This window comes from Anomaloglossus baeobatrachus, chromosome 12 (assembly GCF_048569485.1).
Source record: "Anomaloglossus baeobatrachus isolate aAnoBae1 chromosome 12, aAnoBae1.hap1, whole genome shotgun sequence".
NCBI classification, from domain to species: domain Eukaryota; kingdom Metazoa; phylum Chordata; class Amphibia; order Anura; family Aromobatidae; genus Anomaloglossus; species Anomaloglossus baeobatrachus.
Window position 1 is genome coordinate 41,724,911 of NC_134364.1, and position 20,943 is coordinate 41,745,853.

The 20,943-nt window shown below is 50.0% G+C and overlaps 1 protein-coding gene across 1 annotated transcript in view; it reads right to left on the reverse strand.

Annotated features, from left to right (window-relative positions):
- The window catches only part of CDAN1 (codanin 1), a 207,687-nt gene that overhangs the window by 143,826 nt on the left and 42,918 nt on the right, over nt 1–20,943 (reverse strand). The window contains exons 6-7 of the mRNA XM_075330481.1: nt 19,528–19,606; nt 10,283–10,403 (exon numbers count right to left, since the gene is read on the reverse strand). Coding sequence (XP_075186596.1) covers nt 10,283–10,403; nt 19,528–19,606 — 200 coding nt within the window. The remainder of the gene's footprint in view (nt 1–10,282; nt 10,404–19,527; nt 19,607–20,943) is intronic.

A 20,943-nucleotide genomic window follows, 5' to 3' on the forward strand; every position in this document is an offset into this window, starting at 1 on the left:
TATATATATTCCACGCTGAGCACTAACTGGGGTGGAGGTGTTTTCTCCAGGTTCATTGTCTGTAATGTTTGTTTTGCAGTTGGTCGCAATCAGTTTGTCAGACTGACCAAGGAGGGGGATGAAGCTGGAGATTTCCTCGTCAAGCACAAAATGGGTTAAAATATTTCTTCACGGCCAACATAAATTTTTCCTATACGCGGATGATCTTTTGTTACATGTCACAAATCCGAGGGTGTCCCTGCCGGTGATGCAATTTTAAGGTCAATCTTACCAAGTCAGAAATACTAAAATGGTAATCTACCGACAACAGAACAACAGGCGCTACAAAACCTTCTTCCATTCAATTGGTGTTCTTCCTCCATGCAATATCTGGGAGTTAAGCCTGCTTTACACGGTACGATCTATCGTGCAATTTCACGATCAATCGTACCCGCCCCCGTCGTTTGTGCGTCACGGGCAATTAGTTGCCCGTGGCGCACACAGTCGTTAACTCCCGTCACACGCAATTACCTGCTGTGCGATGTCGCTGTGGGCGGCTAACATCCACTTCCTGAAGGGGGAGGGACGTTCGTCGTCACACAGCGGCCGGCCAATGGAAGCGGAGGGGCGGAGATGAGCGGGACAAACATCCCGCCCAACTCCTTCCTTGTGCATAGCCGGCGGGAGCCACGGGACGGAGGTAAGCTGCTGTTCATCGTTCTCGGGGTGTCACACGGAGCGGCGTGTGCTACCCCAGGAACGATGAGCAACCGGCGCCATTTTAATTAAACGAGATTATGAAACCGAGCGACGAGTACACGACTCACGATTTGTGAGCGATACTGCGTCGCTCGGAGGTGTCACACAGGCCGACGTCGCAAGCGATGTGCGTCACAAAAACAGTGACCCCGACGATCTATCGCTCGATAGATAGTCTCGTGTAAAGCACCCTTAAGACTGACACCAGACCCCTCACAACTCTTTCGACTCAATTATCAACCTTTACTCACCCGAATAATGAAAGACTTTCAGAAATACAGGGGGGTGAAACTATCATGGTTTGGCAAAATCAATGTTATTAAAATGGACATCCTCCCCAAGCTACTCTACCTTTTCCAAGCTGTGCCAATAGAGTTACCAAATAGTTTTTTTTAGCAACTTAATACGGCCTGTTCTAAACTGGTGTGGGGAAATACAAAATCAAGACTTGCACGGAAGCTCCTCTGTAAACATAAAAGTAGAGGAGGGGCAGGTTTACCATACTTCAGGAACTATCACAGAGCGGCTGTCCTCGTCAGATTCATAGATTGGTTCCATTGTGCGGATGTAAAGCAGTGGGTCTCTCGAGAATGATCTTTCATCAGTCAAATTATCTTCACTCCCTTGGGTTTCCAAAAAGTCCCGTCAACAGCTCATACTACATGCTTCACTGACACGAGATCTACTTAGAATTTGGGATAACCTTATAACAAAACAAACTCTCTCGGGTGTCCCGGGTCCCATGACACCAATAATTGACAACCCTGACTTCCCACCAGGAGTGGGGGTAGAGAGGTTTTTAATGTGGACAGTTAGTAATAAAACCAGACTTACTCATGTGTGGGCTATCTTCCAGTCATTCCCTACTTTATCAAGCCCGAGACGCTCCCTCCCGGACCAGCATATACCCTGGTTTATGTATTTACAGCTCCGATCCTTTCTACACGCCCTCCGGCCATCTCAAGTGCCTTGTTCGGATCGAACGCCTTTTAATTCTCTGCTGATTCAGGATACACCTCCCCGACATTCCATCTCTCAGGTCTACTCAATCCTTACCCAGCAAAATGATGGGACTAAGCCGTGGTTTGAAAGAGAATGGGAAAAGGAACTAGGAATGGTATTTACCACTGACCAATGGGAAAAGCTTTTTTTCAAGACCAGTAAAGCCCAGGAACAAAATTATAAACTTATCACCAGATGGTACAGATGTCCAACAGACTTACACAAAATATACCCTTCAGTCTCAGATTGCTGCTGGAGATGTTGCACAGCCTCTGGTAACATGCTACATATATGGTGGGATTGCCCATCTATTCAGCAACTGTGGAATAAAATCTTTGATGTTTATTCACATGTCTCTGGTGAGATGGTAGCTAGAACCCCACAAATTGGCCTGCTGCCCATGATAGAACCCCACAAATTGGCCTGCTTTCCATGATAGAACCCCACAAATTGGCCTGCTGTCCATGATAGAACCCCACAAATTGGCCTGCTGTCCATGATAGAACCCCGCAAATTGGCCTGCTGTCCATGATAGAACCCCGCAAATTGGCCTGCTGTCCATGATAGAACCCCACAAATTGGCCTGCTGTCCATGATAGAACCCCGCAAATTGGCCTGCTGTCCATGATAGAACCCCACAAATTGGCCTGCTGTCCATGATAGAACCCCACAAATTCGCCTGCTGTCCATGATAGAACCCCACAAATTGGCCTGCTGTCCATGATTCCAGGGTCTATAAAAATAGTTAAACAAGGTCTTTTGAAACATTGCATGACAGCTGCACACTCAATTCCGAGAAGAAGGGAATTTTGTTTACTTACCGTAAATTCCTTTTCTTCTAGCTCCAATTGGGAGACCCAGACAATTGGGTGTATAGCTACTGCCTCCGGAGGCCGCACAAAGTACTACACTTAAAAGTGTAAGGCCCCTCCCCTTCTGGCTATACACCCTCCCGTAGGAGTACGGATTCCTCAGTTTTAGTACCAAAGCAAGAAGGAGGAAAGCCAATAACAGTTTCAAAAAACAAATTCAATCCGATAACAAGATCGGAGAACTTAAGAAACAACATGAACAACATGTGCACCCGAAAAACGAAACCCTAAGAACAATAGGGCGGGTGCTGGGTCTCCCAATTGGAGCTAGAAGAAAAGGAATTTACGGTAAGTAAACAAAATTCCCTTCTTCTTTTTCGCTCCTAATTGGGAGACCCAGACAATTGGGACGTCCAAAAGCAGTCCCTGGGTGGGTAAAAAGATACCTCGTGATCGGGCTGTCAGGCAGCCCTTTCCTACAGGTGGGCCACCGCCGCCTGAAGGACCTGTCTACCTAGGCTGGCATCTGCCGAAGCGTAGGTATGCACTTGATAGTGTTTGGTAAACGTGTGCAGACTCGACCAGGTAGCCGCCTGGCACACCTGCTGAGCCGTAGCCTGATGCCGCAATGCCCAGGACGCACCCACGGCTCTGGTAGAATGGGCCTTCAGTCCAGATGGAATCGGAAGCCCAGCAGAACGGTATGTGTGAAGAATTGGTTCCTTGATCCACCGCGCCAGGGTGGATTTGGAAGCTTGCGATCCCTTATGCTGACCAGCGACTAGGACAAAGAGCGCATCAGAACGGCGCATAGGCGCCGTGCGAGAAATGTAAATCCTGAGTGCTCTCACCAGGTCCAACAGATGTAAACCTTTTTCAAATTGGTGAACTGGATGCGGACACAAAGATGGCAAAGTGATATCCTGATTGAGATGAAAGGAAGAAACCACCTTGGGAGAAAACTCTGGAATTGGACGCAGTACTACCTTGTCTTGGTGAAACACCAGGAAGGGAGATTTGCAAGATAACACCGCTAGCTCGGACACTCTACGAAGAGACGTGACCGCCACAAGAAAAACCACTTTTTGTGAAAGCCGAGAAAGGGAAACCTCTTTCAAAGGCTCGAAAGGCGGCTTCTGGAGAGCAATGAGAACCTTGTTTAGATCCCAGGGTTCCAATGGCCGTCTGTAAGGAGGAACGATATGACAAACTCCTTGGAGAAACGTGCGTACTTTAGAAAGCCGTGCCAAGCGCTTCTGATAGAATACGGATAGCGCGGAGACTTGACCCTTAAGAGAGCTAAGCGACAAACCTTTTTCCAACCCAGACTGCAGGAAGGAAAGAAAAATTGGCAATGCAAATGGCCAGGGAGAAACCCTCTGAGCCGAGCACCAAGCTAAGAATATCTTCCACGTCCTGTGATAGATCTTAGCTGAGGATGGTTTTCTAGCCTGTCTCATTGTGGCAACTACTTCATGAGATAAACCTGAGGCCGCTAGGATCCAGGACTCAATGGCCACACAGTCAGGTTCAGGGCCGCAGAATTCAGATGGAAAAACGGCCCTTGAGACAGCAAATCTGGACGGTCTGGTAGTGCCCATGGTTGGCCTACCGTGAGATGCCACAGATCCGGGTACCACGACCTTCTTGGCCAGTCTGGAGCGACGAGAATGGCTCGATGGCAGTCGGACCTGATTTTCCGGAGAACTCTGGGCAACAATGCTAGAGGTGGGAACACATAGGGTAGTCGGAATTGCGACCAATCCTGAACCAAGGCGTCTGCCGCCAGCGCTCGGTGATCGTGAGACCGTGCCATGAAAACTGGGACCTTGTTGTTGTGCCGTGACGCCATCAGATCGACGTCCGGCGTCCCCCAGCGGCAGCAGATCTGCTGAAACACGTCCGGGTGAAGGGACCATTCCCCTGCGTCCATGCCCTGGCGACTGAGAAAGTCTGCTTCCCAGTTTTCCACGCCTGGGATGTGAACTGCGGATATGGTGGACGCTTTGCTTTCCACCCACGTCAAAATCCGCCGGACTTCTTGAAAGGCTTGGCGACTGCGTGTTCCCCCTTGGTGGTTGATGTACGCCACCGCCGTGGAATTGTCCGACTGAATCCGAATCTGCTTGCCTTCCAGCCATTGTTGGAAGGCTCGCAGAGCAAGATAGACTGCTCTGATTTCCAGAACATTGATCTGCAGGGTGGACTCTTCCTGAGTCCACGTCCCCTGAGCCCTGTGGTGGAGAAACACCGCTCCCCACCCTGATAGGCTCGCATCCGTCGTGACCACTGCCCAGGAAGGGGGTAGGAACGACTTTCCCTGTGACAATGAGGTGGGGAGAAGCCACCAACGCAGAGAGTCCTTGGCAGTCTGAGAGAGGGAGACAGTCCTGTCGAGGGACGTCGACTTCCCATCCCATTGGCGTAGAATGTCCCATTGTAGAGGGCGCAGATGAAACTGCGCGAACGGGACCGCCTCCATTGCTGCTACCATCTTTCCTAGGAAATGCATGAGGCGCCTCAGTGAGTGTGACTGGCTCTGAAGGAGAGATTGCACTCCTGTCCGCAGCGAACACTGCTTGTCCAGTGGAAGCTTCACTATCGCTGAGAGAGTATGAAACTCCATGCCAAGATAAGTCAGTGATTGGGTCGGGGTTAGATGAGACTTTGGAAAGTTGATAATCCACCCGAAACTCTGGAGAGTGTCTAGTGCCACTTTCAGACTGTGTTGGCATGCCTCTTGAGAGGGTGCCTTTATAAGCAGGTCGTCTAGATACGGGATGACCGAGTGACCTTGCGAGTGCAGGACAGCTACTACTGCTGCCATGACCTTGGTGAAGACCCGGGGGGCTGTTGCCAGACCGAAAGGTAACGCTACGAACTGCAGGTGTTCGTCGTGTATGACGAAGCGTAGGAAACGCTGATGCTCTGGCGCAATCGGCACGTGGAGATACGCATCTTTGATGTCTATTGATGCTAGAAAATCTCCTTGAGACATTGAGGCTATGACGGAGCGTAGGGATTCCATCCGGAACCTCCTGACTTTTACGTGTCTGTTGAGCAACTTTAGATCCAGGACGGGTCGATACGATCCGTCCTTTTTTGGGACCACAAACAGATTGGAGTAAAAACCGTGACCTTGTTCCTGAAGAGGGACGGAGGTCACCACTCCTTCCGCCTTTAGAGCGGCCACCGCCTGCAACAGAGCATCGGCTCGGTCTGGTGGTGGAGAAGTTCTGAAGAAACGAGTTGGCGGACGAGAACTGAACTCTATCCTGTACCCGTGAGACAGAACATCCCTCACCCAACGGTCTTTGACGCGTGACAGCCAAATGTCGCCAAAGTGGGAAAGCCTCCCACCGACCGCGGGTGTGGGAATCGGAGACTGCAAGTCAGGAGGACGCCGTCTTGGCAACGGTTCCTCCGGCTGTCCTGTTTGGGCGTGACTGAGACCTCCAAGAATCTGAGCGTCTCTGGTCTTTTTGAGTCTTTTTTGACGAGGCGAATTGGGACCTGCCCGGTCCTCGAAAGGACCGATAACCAGACTGACCCTTCCTCTGTTGGGGTTTGTTTTGTCTGTGTTGCGGTAAGGATGAGTCCTTACCCTTGGAGTGTTTGATGATTTCATCCAAACGCTCTCCAAACAATCGGTCACGAGAAAAAGGCAAATTGGTTAAGCACTTCTTGGAATGAGAATCTGCTTTCCAATGTCTCAACCACAGGGCCCTACGCAAAACAACGGAGTTGGCTGACGCCACTGCCGTGCGGCTTGTAGCGTCAAGAACAGCATTAATCGCGTACGACGCGAATGCCGCCATTTGCGAGGTCAATGGTGCTACCTGCGGGGCAAATGCACGTGTGACTGAGTCGACTTGCGCAAGCCCGGCTGAGATAGCTTGGAGTGCCCATACGGCCGCAAAAGATGGCGCTAATGACGCTCCAATCGCTTCATAGATGGATTTCAGCCAGAGCTCCATCTGCCTGTCAGTGGCATCTTTAAGTGCCGCTCCATCTTCAACTGCAACCAAGGATCTAGCTGCAAGCCTGGAAATTGGAGGATCCACTTTTGGACACTGGGTCCAACCCTTGACCACCTCAGGGGGAAAAGGATAGCGTGTATCTTTAAGCCGTTTAGAAAAACGCCTTTCAGGATAAGCGTGGGGTTTCTGGATTGCGTCTCTAAAGTCAGCGTGGTCCAGAAAAGTGCTTAATGTACGCTTAGGGTATCTGAAATGGATTCTCTCGTGCTGCGAAGCTGACTCCTCTACAAGAGGAGCTGGTGGGGAAATATTTAACATCTTATTGATGTTAAATATAAGATCATTAACTATGGCGTCACCATCTGGTGTATCTAGATTGAGAGCGGTCCCAGGATCAGAATCCTGATCAGTTACGTCCGCCTCATCACCCATAGATTCATCTCGCTGGGATCCTGACCATTGAGATGAATGTGAAGGCCCGTCATAGCGAGCCCGCTTAGGCTGCCCGGGGCCATCGTCCGAGTCAGAGTCTTCACCCTGAGGTGTATGTGCCCGTCCCGGAGCTTGGAGGTAACTCAGCTGAGGGGGACCAGGGGGCAATGATTGCACAGTGTCCGTGGCCTGAAGTACAGGCCTAGCTCGCAATGTGTCAAGAATTTGTGACATAGTGAGAGACATTCTGTCAGCAAAAGCTGCAAACTCAGTTCCTGTCACTTGGACAGCATTCACAGGTGGTACACCCTGGGTCACGTCCAGCAGAGGTCCCGACTGTGCAAGCGCCGCAGGGGCCGAGCACTGCACACAATGGGGGTCCGTGGAGCCTGCTGGTAGAAAAGTCCCACATGCGGTGCAGGAAGCATATAATGTCTGTGCCTTGGCACCCTTGCGTTTTACGGACGACATGCTGCTGGCTCTCTGCAATGTGAGAGAGTCTATAGCCAAAGGGCGACCAGCGCTATGCAATACAAAGTATTTGTAGAAACAAAATACTAAGAATACTACTGGCACAAGAGGGGGTGAGCCCTGAGGGCTGCTTACCGCCCGCTGAATAGCGGGTAAGAGGCGCAGAATTCCTTGTCTGGGTCTCCCCGGCTCCCCTCTGCAGCTCAGCGTGTCAGCAGGAATGGCTGCCGGCGTCTGTGGAGAGGGGCGGTCCGTGGGAGTTCCTAAACAAAAGTGCGGGAAACAGTGTCCCCTCTGTGCCGATTGTGAGGGCTGGAGTATGTAAAAACGACTCCAGCCCTCGGCGCTGATGCACTGACCAGCGTCCCGCCCCTCTCCTGACTGGCAGGTCTGGGGGCGGGAACGAACGGAAGCAGGCCGCAAAAGCCGGGGACTCGAGTTATCAGCGCGGCCGCCGTAAAAGCGCGGCCCGCGCTGAAGTCCCCGGCGCACCACAAGTGCCAGCCGCGCCGCAGTCCCAGCGGCCGGCGCGACCGATTCCCAGAAGTGTGCCTGCTTCAGCGAAGCTGAATGAGGCCATGGCACAAGCGCCGCAGCGCTGATGTCCCCGGCGCACTACAACACCCAGCATGCTGCGGTGTGAGCGCCAAATGCACGGGGACACAGAGTACCTTGAGGAAGCAGGGCCATGTCCCTGATGTACTCCGCTCCATCCAGCATCTTCTCCAGGGGCTGTAGATGGAGCACGGTCTCAGTGCCTGGAGACCAGTAAATCCCACTTCACCCAGAGCCCTGTAAAAAGGGATGGGGAAGGAATCAGCATGTGGGCTCCTGCCGCCGTACCCGCAATGGGTACCTCAACCTTACAAACACCTCCGACATACAGTGGGGTGAGAAGGGAGCATGCTGGGGACACTATATGTGTCCTCTTTTCTTCCATCCGACATAGTCAGCAGCTGCTGCTGACTAAAAACAATGGAGCTATGCGTGCGTGTCTGACCTCCTGCGCACAAAGCTAAAACTGAGGAATCCGTACTCCTACGGGAGGGTGTATAGCCAGAAGGGGAGGGGCCTTACACTTTTAAGTGTAGTTCTTTGTGCGGCCTCCAGAGGCAGTAGCTATACACCACTGTCTGGGTCTCCCAATTAGGAGCGAAAAAGAAAGAGTCTTTATTCATCTTGGAATGTGATTGTTTATACTTTTGTAATATTCAATAAAATCTTGATTGATGAAAATATTTCTTCACACATCCCAGCCAGCAGTTGACTTAAGGTCCAGTCACACATGACGAGATCGTGAACGAGATCGCTACTACGTCACAGTTCCCGGATCGTTGCTGAGTCGTTGGTGAAATCGTATGTGAGGTGTCACACACACCGACCTTAGGAACGAGCATGCGACTCGTATAACAATCTTGTAAATCATCGGGACCCTGTCACACAACAGCTGTGGTAACGATTCCGATCTCGATTAGGAGCGTAGTGAAACGCAGTGAGCCACGTAGGAGTGCATTTGCGTCGCCTTTTCCACACCCCTCCGCTCCGATTGGTGGCCAATACTGCGTTCTGATTGGGCAGGTGGGCGGGCCTAAAAGGTAACTTTTGTATCGCGTGATCATTTGTCACTTCTTTTGAGCTTTGCTTTGAGAATAGAACCTGCGACTCCACCCCGATTCATTCGTACTTTGTACCCGGTTGCTTGCTTGCTTTTCGGATCGAAGCTGCATCTGCACCTGGATTCATCCCTCCTTCGTTCCTGAGTGTTTATCAGCGCCAACCAATCGGTGCAGAGGGGGGCGCGGAAACGGGGACGCAACTACACGCCTACGTGCCACACTAAAGTTCTAATATAGGTCGTTAACGAAATCGTAGGTAGGTGTCAAACATACAGATCCATCCTGCCCAGCAGGACTCCAACGAGCCAAAAATGGCCCAGGCTGTTCAGCATCGACCAACGATTTCACAGCAGGGGGCGGATCGTTGGTACGTGTCAAACATGACGAGATCGCTAGTAAAGTCGTTGTTGTGTCACAGAAACTGTGACGTAGCAACGATCTCGTTCGCGATCTCGTTATGTGTGAAGTGGCCTTTAGGTATGTGTGATACAGCACTTGTTAGTTGAAACACAGGTCTCAGGAAATGTATATCTTCAGTCTGCAGCCCGTACAGACACATGATTAGTACAGGCTGTACTTTGAATTATATCAGATACATCATTTTAGCTCATATTCGGAGAAACCTTTTAAAAGTTCCCAAGACGTGTTTCAACTCACAAGAGCTCTACGCTCCGATTATGACACACAGATGTGTTGATCTAGACTTTTGTAAATGCCTAAAGAAATATGCATCAAAAGCTTGGGCTTGTTTCCTGTATTCCATTCAGTACATGGCTCTTTACAATAGGATATTAAATTATTTTGTTAGAGATGAAAGAATTATTCACACGACCTTAGTCCAGTAGTCAGGTCGGTATTCCTGCGGACGCTGGACAGGATCTCTGCCAACAGCCATCACTTATGATTAGCCAGCGTGGCTCATTCTGCTCAGTGCAACGCCTCATTCAGATGTCTAATGTAGGGACGTCTGAATGAGGCTTTACTGCTGCGTCAGCACACACAAACTTCTGATGTACTTTGCAGATGCAGCAGTAAAGCCTCATTCAGAAGTCCTTGCACATGCAGACATATGAATGAGGCGCTACACTGAATAAGCAGAGCTTAGTCAGGGACCAGAGCACAGCAGAGTGATTATTGTACTGCAAGCCCAGTGTGTACAGCTGAGACAGCAACAGTGTAGAGAACACCGATCACAGGATCTTATTCTCACAGAAGTACAAAATACATTTACCTTCCCTTTACTGGTCTTGTATACTTCCAGGAGTCGCTCTTGCAAGGCAGGAGAAAATACCCCAATACGTTCATTCTCTGCAAGGAGCTTGAGAGTACTTTTATCCAAGAGGGAAATAACGCTGCAGATGTACAAACACAACTGTTACTATGATGTGATTACAGGTTCACGCTCTCGTCTTTCCGGGTGATGTGTTTGAACTTCCTGTATATAAAATGGGTAATAAGTCTAAAAACCTTGTAAAGTGTAATTTGCAATTTTCCGAACTTATTAGAAAAATGTAATTTATAAGAAGTCTAGAATACATATCCATTATGTGAATTATAATCAGTGGTAAGTAAATTGACTATGCATTAAGAAAAAACTCTTCTTTAAAAGGGACCCAAACATCAGGATTTTCGTGTATAAGGTGCAGCCAGTGCAGCACTAGCACTATCAGGCACGGTCTGTACATACCATCAGGGGGCAGCTCGGGTGTTTAGTCAGTGAAATCTAACTTTATAAAGTTTGAAAATTCGTGCACTTTTTGATTGACGTGTGCACCTCTCTGCTAATGTCCGGGCGGGTTATGCAGGAGTTCCCCGCCCCCCCACCAGCCTGTTCCTCCCTCTCTCCTGATGTCCGGGCGTGTTATGCACTTTTATCCCCGCCCCCCCGCCGCCTGTTCCTCCCTCTCACTGGCCGTATGTAAATTCCTCTCTTCAGAAACATGGCGCCGGGGTTGGTGCCTGCGCATAGCGCTTATCGCCGGCGTCATGTTTCTGAAGCCCGCTGTATTTAGTATTTTGCAGGAGAGAGCGGCACATGCGCCCTCGCTTCTTCAGCTGAAGGGAGGACGCGATTAGCTGCAGGTAATCGTGTCCTCTCATCAGCTGTTCTACAGTCCTGTTGTGACCACGCACGCTCCCGCGGTCACAACGAGATCTGAAGAAGCGAGGGCGCATGCGCCGCCCTCTCCTGCAAAATACTAAGTACAGCAGGCTTCAGAAACATGGCGCCGGAAATAAGTGCTATGCGCAGGCGCCAACTCCGGCGCTATGTTTCTGAAGAGAGGAATTTACATACGGCCAGTGAGAGGGAGGAACAGGCTGCGGGGGGGCGGGGATACAAGTGCATAACACGCCCGGACATTAGGAGAGAGGTGCACACGTCAATCAAAAAGTACACGAATTTTCAAACTTTATAAAGTTGGATTTCACTGACTAAACACCCGAGCTGCCCATTAATGGTATGTACACACTGTGACTGATAGTGCCAGTGCTGCACTGGCTGCAGCTTATACATGAAAATCCTGATATTTGGTTCCCTTTAAAGAAAGCTGCATGGACAATCATGCATAACTGAACTGTAATAAACTATAATGGGAAGCCTGTATTCAGCAGCTCAAATGCAGTGTTACACAGTGCCCAATGGGAGAACATGTAATACACCATCTTACTACAAAAAACATTGCCTGGGTAAGGCTTCATACAAAATAATTGTCTGATGGTGGCATTTCCATATCAGACTAGACGGTCCAGTCAGCCTAGTTTGTAAACTAAATGTGCAGAACCTACACCAATCTTAAGCCTGCTTTACACGTTGCAATTTTGCATACGATATCGTAAGCGATTTGCAACGCCCCCATCGTATGTGTGGCACGTTCAATTTGTTGAACGTGCCGCACAAACGATTAACCCCCGTCACACGTACTTACCCGTCCATACGACCTCGCTGTGGGCGGCGAACGTCCACTTCCTGGAGTGGGAGGGGCGTTCGGCGTCACAGCGACGTCACGCGGCAGCCGGCCAATAGAAGCGGAGGGGCGGAGCTGAGCGGGACGTAAACATCCCGCCCACCTCCTTCCTTCCGCATTACCCGCCGGGAGCCGCAGGACACATGTAAGATCTGTTCATTGTTCCTGGGGTGTCACACACTGCGATGTGTGCTACCCCGGGTACGATGAACAATCTGACGTTCAATTCTAGAGAAATGAACGATGTGCGTACGATGAACGTTTTACTGTTCAATCGCAATCGCACGTACCTGTCACACACTGCAATGTACCTTACAATGCCGGATGTGCGTCACTTACGACGTGACCCCGCCGACACATCGTAAGATACATTGCAGCGTGTAAAGCGGGCTTTACGCTTTCTTTGCCTATTGCTTTAGCTTTTGTTTAGAATACAACCATGGCAGGTATGTAGACATCGAATTGAACAGATGATGAATCCTGAATCTTAGTATGGGATAGATAGTACTATTCTTCTCATTAAAAATACCAGAAATCCCTAATGTGCCAGCAAAAAAAAAAGAGAATTTTGTTACTTACCGTAAATTCTTTTTCTTATAGTTTCGTCATGGGAGACCCAGACCATGGGTGTATTGCTACTGCCCCCCGGAGGACACACAAAGTTACTACACTCAAAACGTGTAGCTCCTCCCTCCTAGCATATACACCCCCTGCTAGCCAGTCCTAGCCAGTTTAGTGCAAAAGCTGAAGGAGGACATCCACCCACAAGAAGAGACAGAGTAAAATCCGGAAGAACCGGAACCTCTGTCTACAACAATAACAGCCGGTGAAGACACACGGAACAAGAAACCTGCCAACAGGCAATAGGGAGGGTGCTGGGTCTCCCATGACGGAACTATAAGAAAAAGAATTTACGGTAAGTAACAAAATTCTCTTTTTCTTTATCGTTCCTATGGGAGACCCAGACCATGGGACGTTCAAAAGCAGTCCATGGGTGGGAATAAACAGACAACTGAGAAGCAGGCAAACCTAACTTCACAAATGGGCGACAGACGCCGGAAAAATGCGTCTGCCCAAGCCCGCGTCTGCCAAAGCATGAGCATGCCTTGGGTAGTGCTTCGAAAAAGTATGCAGACTAATTCGAGCTGCAGTCTGACAGACCTACTGAGCCGTAACCTGGTGCCTGAAAGCCCAAAAAGGCGCCGACAGGTCTGATCAAATGTGCTCTGATCCCCGGCGGGGAAGGCACTTGAGTACACTTGTAGGTCTCGGAAATGGCCGACTTAAGCCAACGAACCAGGGTCGGCTTAGATGCCGAGAGACCGCTACGCTGACTAGCAGTCAGCACCAGAGAGAGGTGCACCGCCTAATAACGGCGGTGCGAGACACATAGATCCGGAGCGCCCGCACCAGATCCAGGATATGCAACGCTTCCTCAAGCGATGAACAGGAGCCGGACAAAAGGAAGGCAGGAAAATTGCCCCGGATAAGGTGGAAGCAGTAACCACCTTAGGGAAAAAAGTCTGGAGTCGGACGAAGACCACCTTGTCTTGATGCAAAAGACCAAAAAAGGGGGTGACTCCGAGAGAGTGCAGCCAGAACTCTCTGGCGGGAAATTATACTAGAAAGACTACTTTCTGTGAAAGATGAAACAAAGAAACCTCCCCAAGAGGCGCAAAGGGGGGTTTCCGGGAACCGGGAGGACCGGATTAAGGTCTCAGGGCTCCATAGGCCGCCGGAAAGGCGGAATGATGTGAGATGCGCCCTTAAAGGAGCGCACCGGAGCCAGCCGGACGATACGCCGCTGGCACATACTGACAGAGCCGAGACCTGTCCCTTAATGAGGGATAGTCCTAGCTGTAGACCGGACTGTGGAAGGGACAGGAGGGTCGGCAAGGCCAAAAAGGCCAAAGGACACTTTGGAGCTCGAGTCATAGCGGAGATGACTTCAGGAAGGATATCAGAAGTCGCCAAGATCCAGGACTCAAGAGCTACGCCGTCAATCTGAGAATCCAGAATTCTGACGGAAAAAACGGACCTTTTGAGAAAAGGTCTGAACGGTCCGGAAGATGCCATGGCAACCCAACGGACAGAAGGAGCAGGTCAGAGTACCAAGCCTGCCTGGGTCAGTCTGGAGTATGAGAATGACCCGACGGCCCCCTTTACTGATCTTGCGCAGGACTCTGGACAAGAGGTAGAGGGTGAAATACGTAAAGAGACGAAGCTGGGATCAAACATGAACCAGTGTGTCTACCGCAAAACCTGAGGATTGTGGACCACGGTTGGACAGCTGAAATAGTCTGCCTCGCAGTTTTCACATCTAGGATGTGGGCTGCGGATACGGTGGACTAGGAGTCCCTTGTCCACTGAAGAATGTTGAGCCGCCAAGATTGCCAGGCGGCTGAGTGTCCCGCCCTGGAAGCTGATGTAGGAAAACGCTGTGACGTTGTCCGACTGGACTCGAATGTGCCTAGCCGCCAACAGATGGTGAAGGCTTAGAGAGCTAGAAATACAGCTCTGATTTCCAGCACATTGATCCAGAGGGCTGATTCGGACAGAGTCCAAGCGCCCTGCGCTCCACGGTGGAGATATACTGCTCCCAAGGCGGATGGGCAAGGAATCGCTTCCATTGACGCCACCGTCTGACCAGCACCTGTATATGGTGTCTGATAGAACGACGTCGACCGCCAGCGGAGGGTCGAATTGCGTCCCTGAGAACCTCTGGTTCGAAGTCAGAGTGGACTTGGACAGAAAGACAAGCCACCCGAATAGGTTAGAGTGGCGAGAGTGAGCGAAGCACTCTGCTAAGAGTCAGCACTGGATGAAGCCCCGACAAGAAGGCCGTCCAGGGCAAAAGATCACTGCCAATCCCTAGGGGTGCAGGACCCTAATCACAGCTGCCCCAATGAGAATACTCGAGGGGCCGTGGCTAACCCTAAGGGAAGAGCCACGAATTGGACCACTCCGATTGTCAAAACGTAGTCAACGCTGGTGTGAAACTGCGATTGACTCCTGCAGATAGGCATCTCTGATGCCGATGGCTGCTAGGGAATCTCCTTGGGTTCTTGATTGATCCGGTGAAAAACACACGGAACAAAACCGAGACTCCATGTGAAAACGCCACACCTGACTATGCTTGAAAAGCTAAAGATCCAGGTCGGAAGGCACCGCCCTCTTCGGGGACTAGGAATAGATTTAAGCAAAAATCTCAGAACCGTTCCCAGTCGGGAACCGGTACAATTACTCCATTGGCCTGCAAGAAATGCCACGGCCTGTGAGAAGGCGGCGGCCTTGGAGCCGGGAGGAGTTGACAGAAAAAATCTGTTTGGCGGGTGGACAGAATTCCATCCTGTAGCCATGGGAGATATAATCCCGCCCCCACTGAACGGAGACGTGTTAGAACCCTACGTCGCCAAGTGGAGAGAGCCTGCCACCGACCAAGGATGTTGTTGGCGTGGCTAGATAGCTCGGAGGAAGCTGACTCAGTGGCAGCATCATCTGCGGTCTTCTGAAGACGCAGCTTCGAGCCATTTGGTTCTATGAACCTAGGCCGAGCTAGAGGACGATCAGATGGAGGAACGGAAACCACCGAAACCTCAACTGATTCCTGCCCTGGACAGGTTCCCTGGTTTAGGTTTGTGGCAAGGAAGAACACTCCCCGCCAAGAGCTTCCTTAATTTCATCCAGTTGGTTCCGAGGAAACTGGACCCTCCGAAGCCACAGGAGCCTGCGGATAGCGAGGAAAGTAGCCAAGACCACCGCCGTGCGGTGTCCAGCATGGCAGACCTGGCATAGGATGAAAAGACTGAAGTCTGGAAGTTCAGGCAACCGTTTTGGGCATAGAGTCCCTGTGAGGGAATGCATCTCCTCCAGAGAAGCAGAGAAGGTACAAAAAAACCGCACTGCTGTAAAGCTGAGGAGAACGAAGCTCCTGCCGCCCCCATACCGACTTGGCCAAAAGGACAACCGGCCGGACCGCAAAACCTTAAGTGAGGAGCCATCAGCCACTGACATAACGGTCCGGGCTGAGCCACCTGAGGTGAATGAGCCCACTTCTTGACCACCATTGGTGGACAGGGGAAACACAGTCCTCAGAATCACGCTTCATGGGAAGCGACTGTCAGAGCGGACCCTGGGCTGGTCACAAGGGCCTGAAAACTGGAGTGGTTAAGGAACACACGTTGTGTTCACCTAGATAAGGTAACTCCGGCGGATTGAGGTCCAGTACAAAATTAATGTACCGTGGGATCCTTATAGAGGTGCCGTCAGCCACTGATACAACTATCCGGGCTGAAAGTCTAGACACCGGAGTGGCCACCCTTGGCGAATGAGTACACTCCTTGACCACCTCTGATGGGAGGGGGAGACAGGCAGCAGAACACCGCTGTGGGGTCTGCAGGACAGGCTGTGGGCTTGGACGCAGCGGGCTGAAAACTGGAGTGGTTAAGGAACACACTCCTCGTCCTGTTAAAGGTATACTGATGCCTTTCTGCCAGCGGGGAATACTCCCCTGATACAGGCGGTTGGAGGTCCAGTACAAGGATAATGGACGCAATCCAATCATTCACATCTGCGTCACCTACGGACGGATCAATGTACATAAAGTAGCGTCCGAGCCCTTGGTAGAGACATCCTCCTCGTCCAGTGAGTCAGCTCGTAATCGGAGCTGCGGGACGGGGAGGACAGGGGACCCTGCGTCTCCCTGTCAGGAGGACGGGGTCTGAGCCCAGAAGGAGAGTCCCTTGTGAGCTTTGCTGAGCGAGCTGAAGCAGAAAACGCCCTGAGAAGGGGGCTGCATGCTCAGCAGATGCCGGGACAGCCGACCCCTGGAAATAAGATTCCCCCAGGGGTCAGCCACCGAAACCGGAGCAGCTGGAGGGACCATTAATGAGCCTCCAAGCTGAGGGGCCACAGTGGTTATGAGCTCGGTACAGCCGTACGAGACTACCTGCAGTGGATAATAAAAAAAGCCTGCAACCTCGCTCTGTGAGACATGCTGCAGAGGTGGGGGCTCTGTCTAGAATGTCTAGAATACCCAAGACAGGGGTTCAGCCTGGGGAGACTCCAGGCTGAGGCACCACCACATAAGAACCATTACAGTGTGGGTCTGTGCCGGTTCAGGCAATATGAGCTTACATGCAGAGCATGTAGTGTACAGCCTTGGAGCTTTGCTCCTAGATTGAGACATGCTGCTGAGGAGGAGGTTCTATAATAAAGAATTAACTCCTTCAGAATGCCCTGAGAGTGTATAAAAGTGCACAACCAGAGGTTGTGACTTATCAGGCCGCTATTATGAGTGCCCTCCGGATTCCAAGCCTGGACCCCCAGCCAGATATTCACTCCCTCTGCACTGCAGAGCAGCCAGCGCCGACCAGTGCACAAAGAACGCTGAGAAAATGGCGCCAGAGTGAGGGGGGGGGCGGGGGTTAACCCAGGAGCGGGAATCGGAGGGCTAAGGAGATGTACAGGGGAGGGAATCATCTCCTCAAAAAGGAGTGTCCTCCCCTGTGCAGAGCGGCCGGCGGGCGGCGCTGCAGTGTCCCCCTGCATGACTGACATGCAGGGGAACGAAACGAAACTAGGCCGCGGCTGAAGCCGGGGCCTAGAGTTATGCATGCGGCCGACAATCAGGCATCATCGGCGCGGTTCTCAGTAAAAACCGTGGAACCGGCCGGAAACACAGTAAAAAGCAGCATTATCAAAGTAAATCACTGTCCCCCCCAATAAAAGTGCCCCACATTGCAGAAGGACCCTCTGAATAACGTCTCTATACTTAGCTTTGAGACGCAGGGCCCAGTCCCTGGGTGGGGTGGGGGTTCAGTGCTCCGTCCAGCAGGGTCCTGCAAAAGGGCTGCGGATGGAGGCCGGTCTCCTGCAAGGCAGTGAGAACCGTGTTGGCTCTAACTTCAAGCCAGAGCCCCTAAGGGATGGTGAAGGAGCGCGGCATGAAGGGCTCCTGCCCTGAAGTCAACCTTAACAGCACCGCCGCCAGGGGGGTGAGAAGGGACATGCCGGGAGTCCAGTGGACCCGCTTTTCTTACAAATCTTTAGAAAAAATGAAAAATCAAAAAAGGATGCATATGTGTGTGTGTGATCCTCCTGACACAAAGCATGAAACTGGCTAGGACTGGCTAGCAGGGGGTGTATATGCTAGGAGGGAGGAGCTACACGTTTTGAGTGTAGTAACTTTGTGTGTCCTCCGGGGGGCAGTAGCAATACACCCATGGTCTGGGTCTCCCATAGGAACGATAAAGAAATAGTGAAAAGAGCTTTAACCCCTTAACGACCCATGACGTACTGGGTACGTCATGGATCATGTGCCGGTAAGCCCCGCCCCCTGCTGCCGGCAGGCAGCCGCGATCCGCGCACATATCAGCTGTTATCAACAGCTGACATGTGTGCCTGCTAGCCGCGGGTGGAATCGCTTCCACCCGTGGCCATTAACCCCTTACATTTCGCTGCCAAAATCTGGCAGCGATATGTATATGGGCGCCGCCATGACAGTCACTTACCCCGTCCCCACCGGAAGTCACGTGACATGATCACGTGATTTTCGGTGGTTGCCATGGTAGCACAGGGTCATGTGATGACGCCTGTAGCTAACATGACTCACTTCCTCTCAATGCCGGAATACAGCCGGCATTGAAAGTAAAGCAGCAAATCTGCAGTTCTCAGCTCTGTAGCTGAGATCTGCAGATAGTGCAGAGCGATCGGATTGCTGATCGCTATAGCCCCCTAGGGGGACTAGTAAAATAAAAAAAAAAAAAGTAAAAAAAAAAAATAAGTTTAAAAAAAAATAAAAAAACCTAAAAGTTAAAATCACCCCCCTTTCGCCCCATTGAAAATTAAAGGGTTAAAAAAATACAAAATACACACATATTTGCAAAATGCAATAACAGGCGATCAAAACGTAGCATCTGCGCAAAAATGGTACCGTTAAAAACGTCAGGTCGAGACGCAAAAAATAAGCCATCACTGAGCCTCAGATCTTGAAAAATCAGAACACTACGGGTTTTGGAAAATGGCGCAAAACGTGCGCCACGTTTTTTGGACAAGCTTGTGAATTTTTTTAACCCCTTAGATACAAGTAAACCTATACATGTTTGGTGTCTACAAACTTGCACTGACCTGAGGAATCACATAGATATCTCAGTTTTACCATATAGTGAACACAGTGAATAAAATATCCCAAAAACTATTGTACGATCACACTTTTTTGCAATTTTTCCGCACTTGTAACTTTTTTGCCGTTTTCCAGTACACTATATGGTAAAACTTATGGTTTCATTTAAAAGTACAACTCGTCCCGCAAAAAACAAGCTCTCATATGGCAAGACTGATGGAAAAATAAAAAAGTTACGCCTCTCGGAAGAAGGGGAGCAAAAAACAAAAACGCAATAACGAAAAGTGCACGGGGCTGAAGGGGTTAATAAGTATCTGTCAGTGAAAGTGTATCCTATCATGTAACATAGAAGATAACTATAGCTAAAGAACAGATAAAGCAACATACTTAAACTGCAAGTCCAGGACCAGAACAGCAAAATACACACAATTGTGTACACTCAGAAAATACTTCTGCTCCACAGCGTCTGAAAAATAAGAGAAAAATATATTGCAGAGTCATATACATATAGCAGGAAGGGGGGAAAACGGCATAATTCGGCAGTAATTATGGCAACAGGGTGTTCCAGGCCTTAGACAAATTTCTGGAGTCATTGTATGTAACTGCAGATTGCCGTATAGTGACAATGTGCAATTCGCACACTGTCAAGATTTCCCCGTATTCTCAGCAAGTGGGTATTTACATGACTAGCTGGCGACTAGATTCTGCTACGCTTCGCTCAATAGGACATTATGTCTATTAGCAGCAACTACAGAGCAAAATTATAATACATAACTTTTATTCAATTCATTAAAAATTGTGTAGCAATGCAATCACCCAAAAATTGTGCAAACAATAGGAAAACAACATTCATGTCCAGAAAGGACCAACAGGTGAACACAACTGTATCACGGACACCACTCCTGTTAAAGAGACGGTAGTGGCACTAAACACCAGAGGTTTAATACTATTAATTCACAGTGTCATGCATTGACAGGTCACTAAGGACAAAATTCTGAATATCAGGCATAAACGTCAAGTGATAGTAATCCACTGTCCCGTAATTTGACAAATTTAACAGCCAAAGAAACCAGCTGTATGTGTTCCGGTGGGAACAAACCTACTAATTATGCCATATTGATACAATAGATAAGATGAAGTTAGTGCTTCTTTTGAGAAGAATACTTGTATCCTCATATGTTGTCATGATTTGCAAAAAAAAAAAAAAAAGTCAGATTTCAATTTCGTAATAGGATTACCATGAGCTGCGATAATTTGTCAAAAATATTATTAATATCTCATAAAAGAAGGGAATTTTGTTTACTTACCGTAAATTCCTTTTCTTCTAGCTCCTATTGGGAGACCCAGACAATTGGGTGTATAGCTTCTGCCTCTGGAGGCCACACAAAGTATTACACTCAAAAGTGTAACCCCTCCCCTCTGCCTAAACACCCTCCCGTGCCTCACGGGCTCCTCAGTTTTGGTGCAAAAGCAGGAAGGAGGAAACTTATAAATTGGTTAAAGGTAAATTCAATCCGAAGGATGTTCGGAGAACTGAAAACCATGAAACAATTGAACATGAACAACATGTGTACACAAAAGAACAACCAGCCCGAAGGGAACAGGGGCGGGTGCTGGGTCTCCCAATAGGAGCTAGAAGAAAAGGAATTTACGGTAAGTAAACAAAATTCCCTTCTTCTTTGTCGCTCCATTGGGAGACCCAGACAATTGGGACGTCCAAAAGCAGTCCCTGGGTGGGTAAAAGAATACCTCGATAACAAGAGCCGACACGACTCCCTCCTACAGGTGGGCCACCGCCACCTG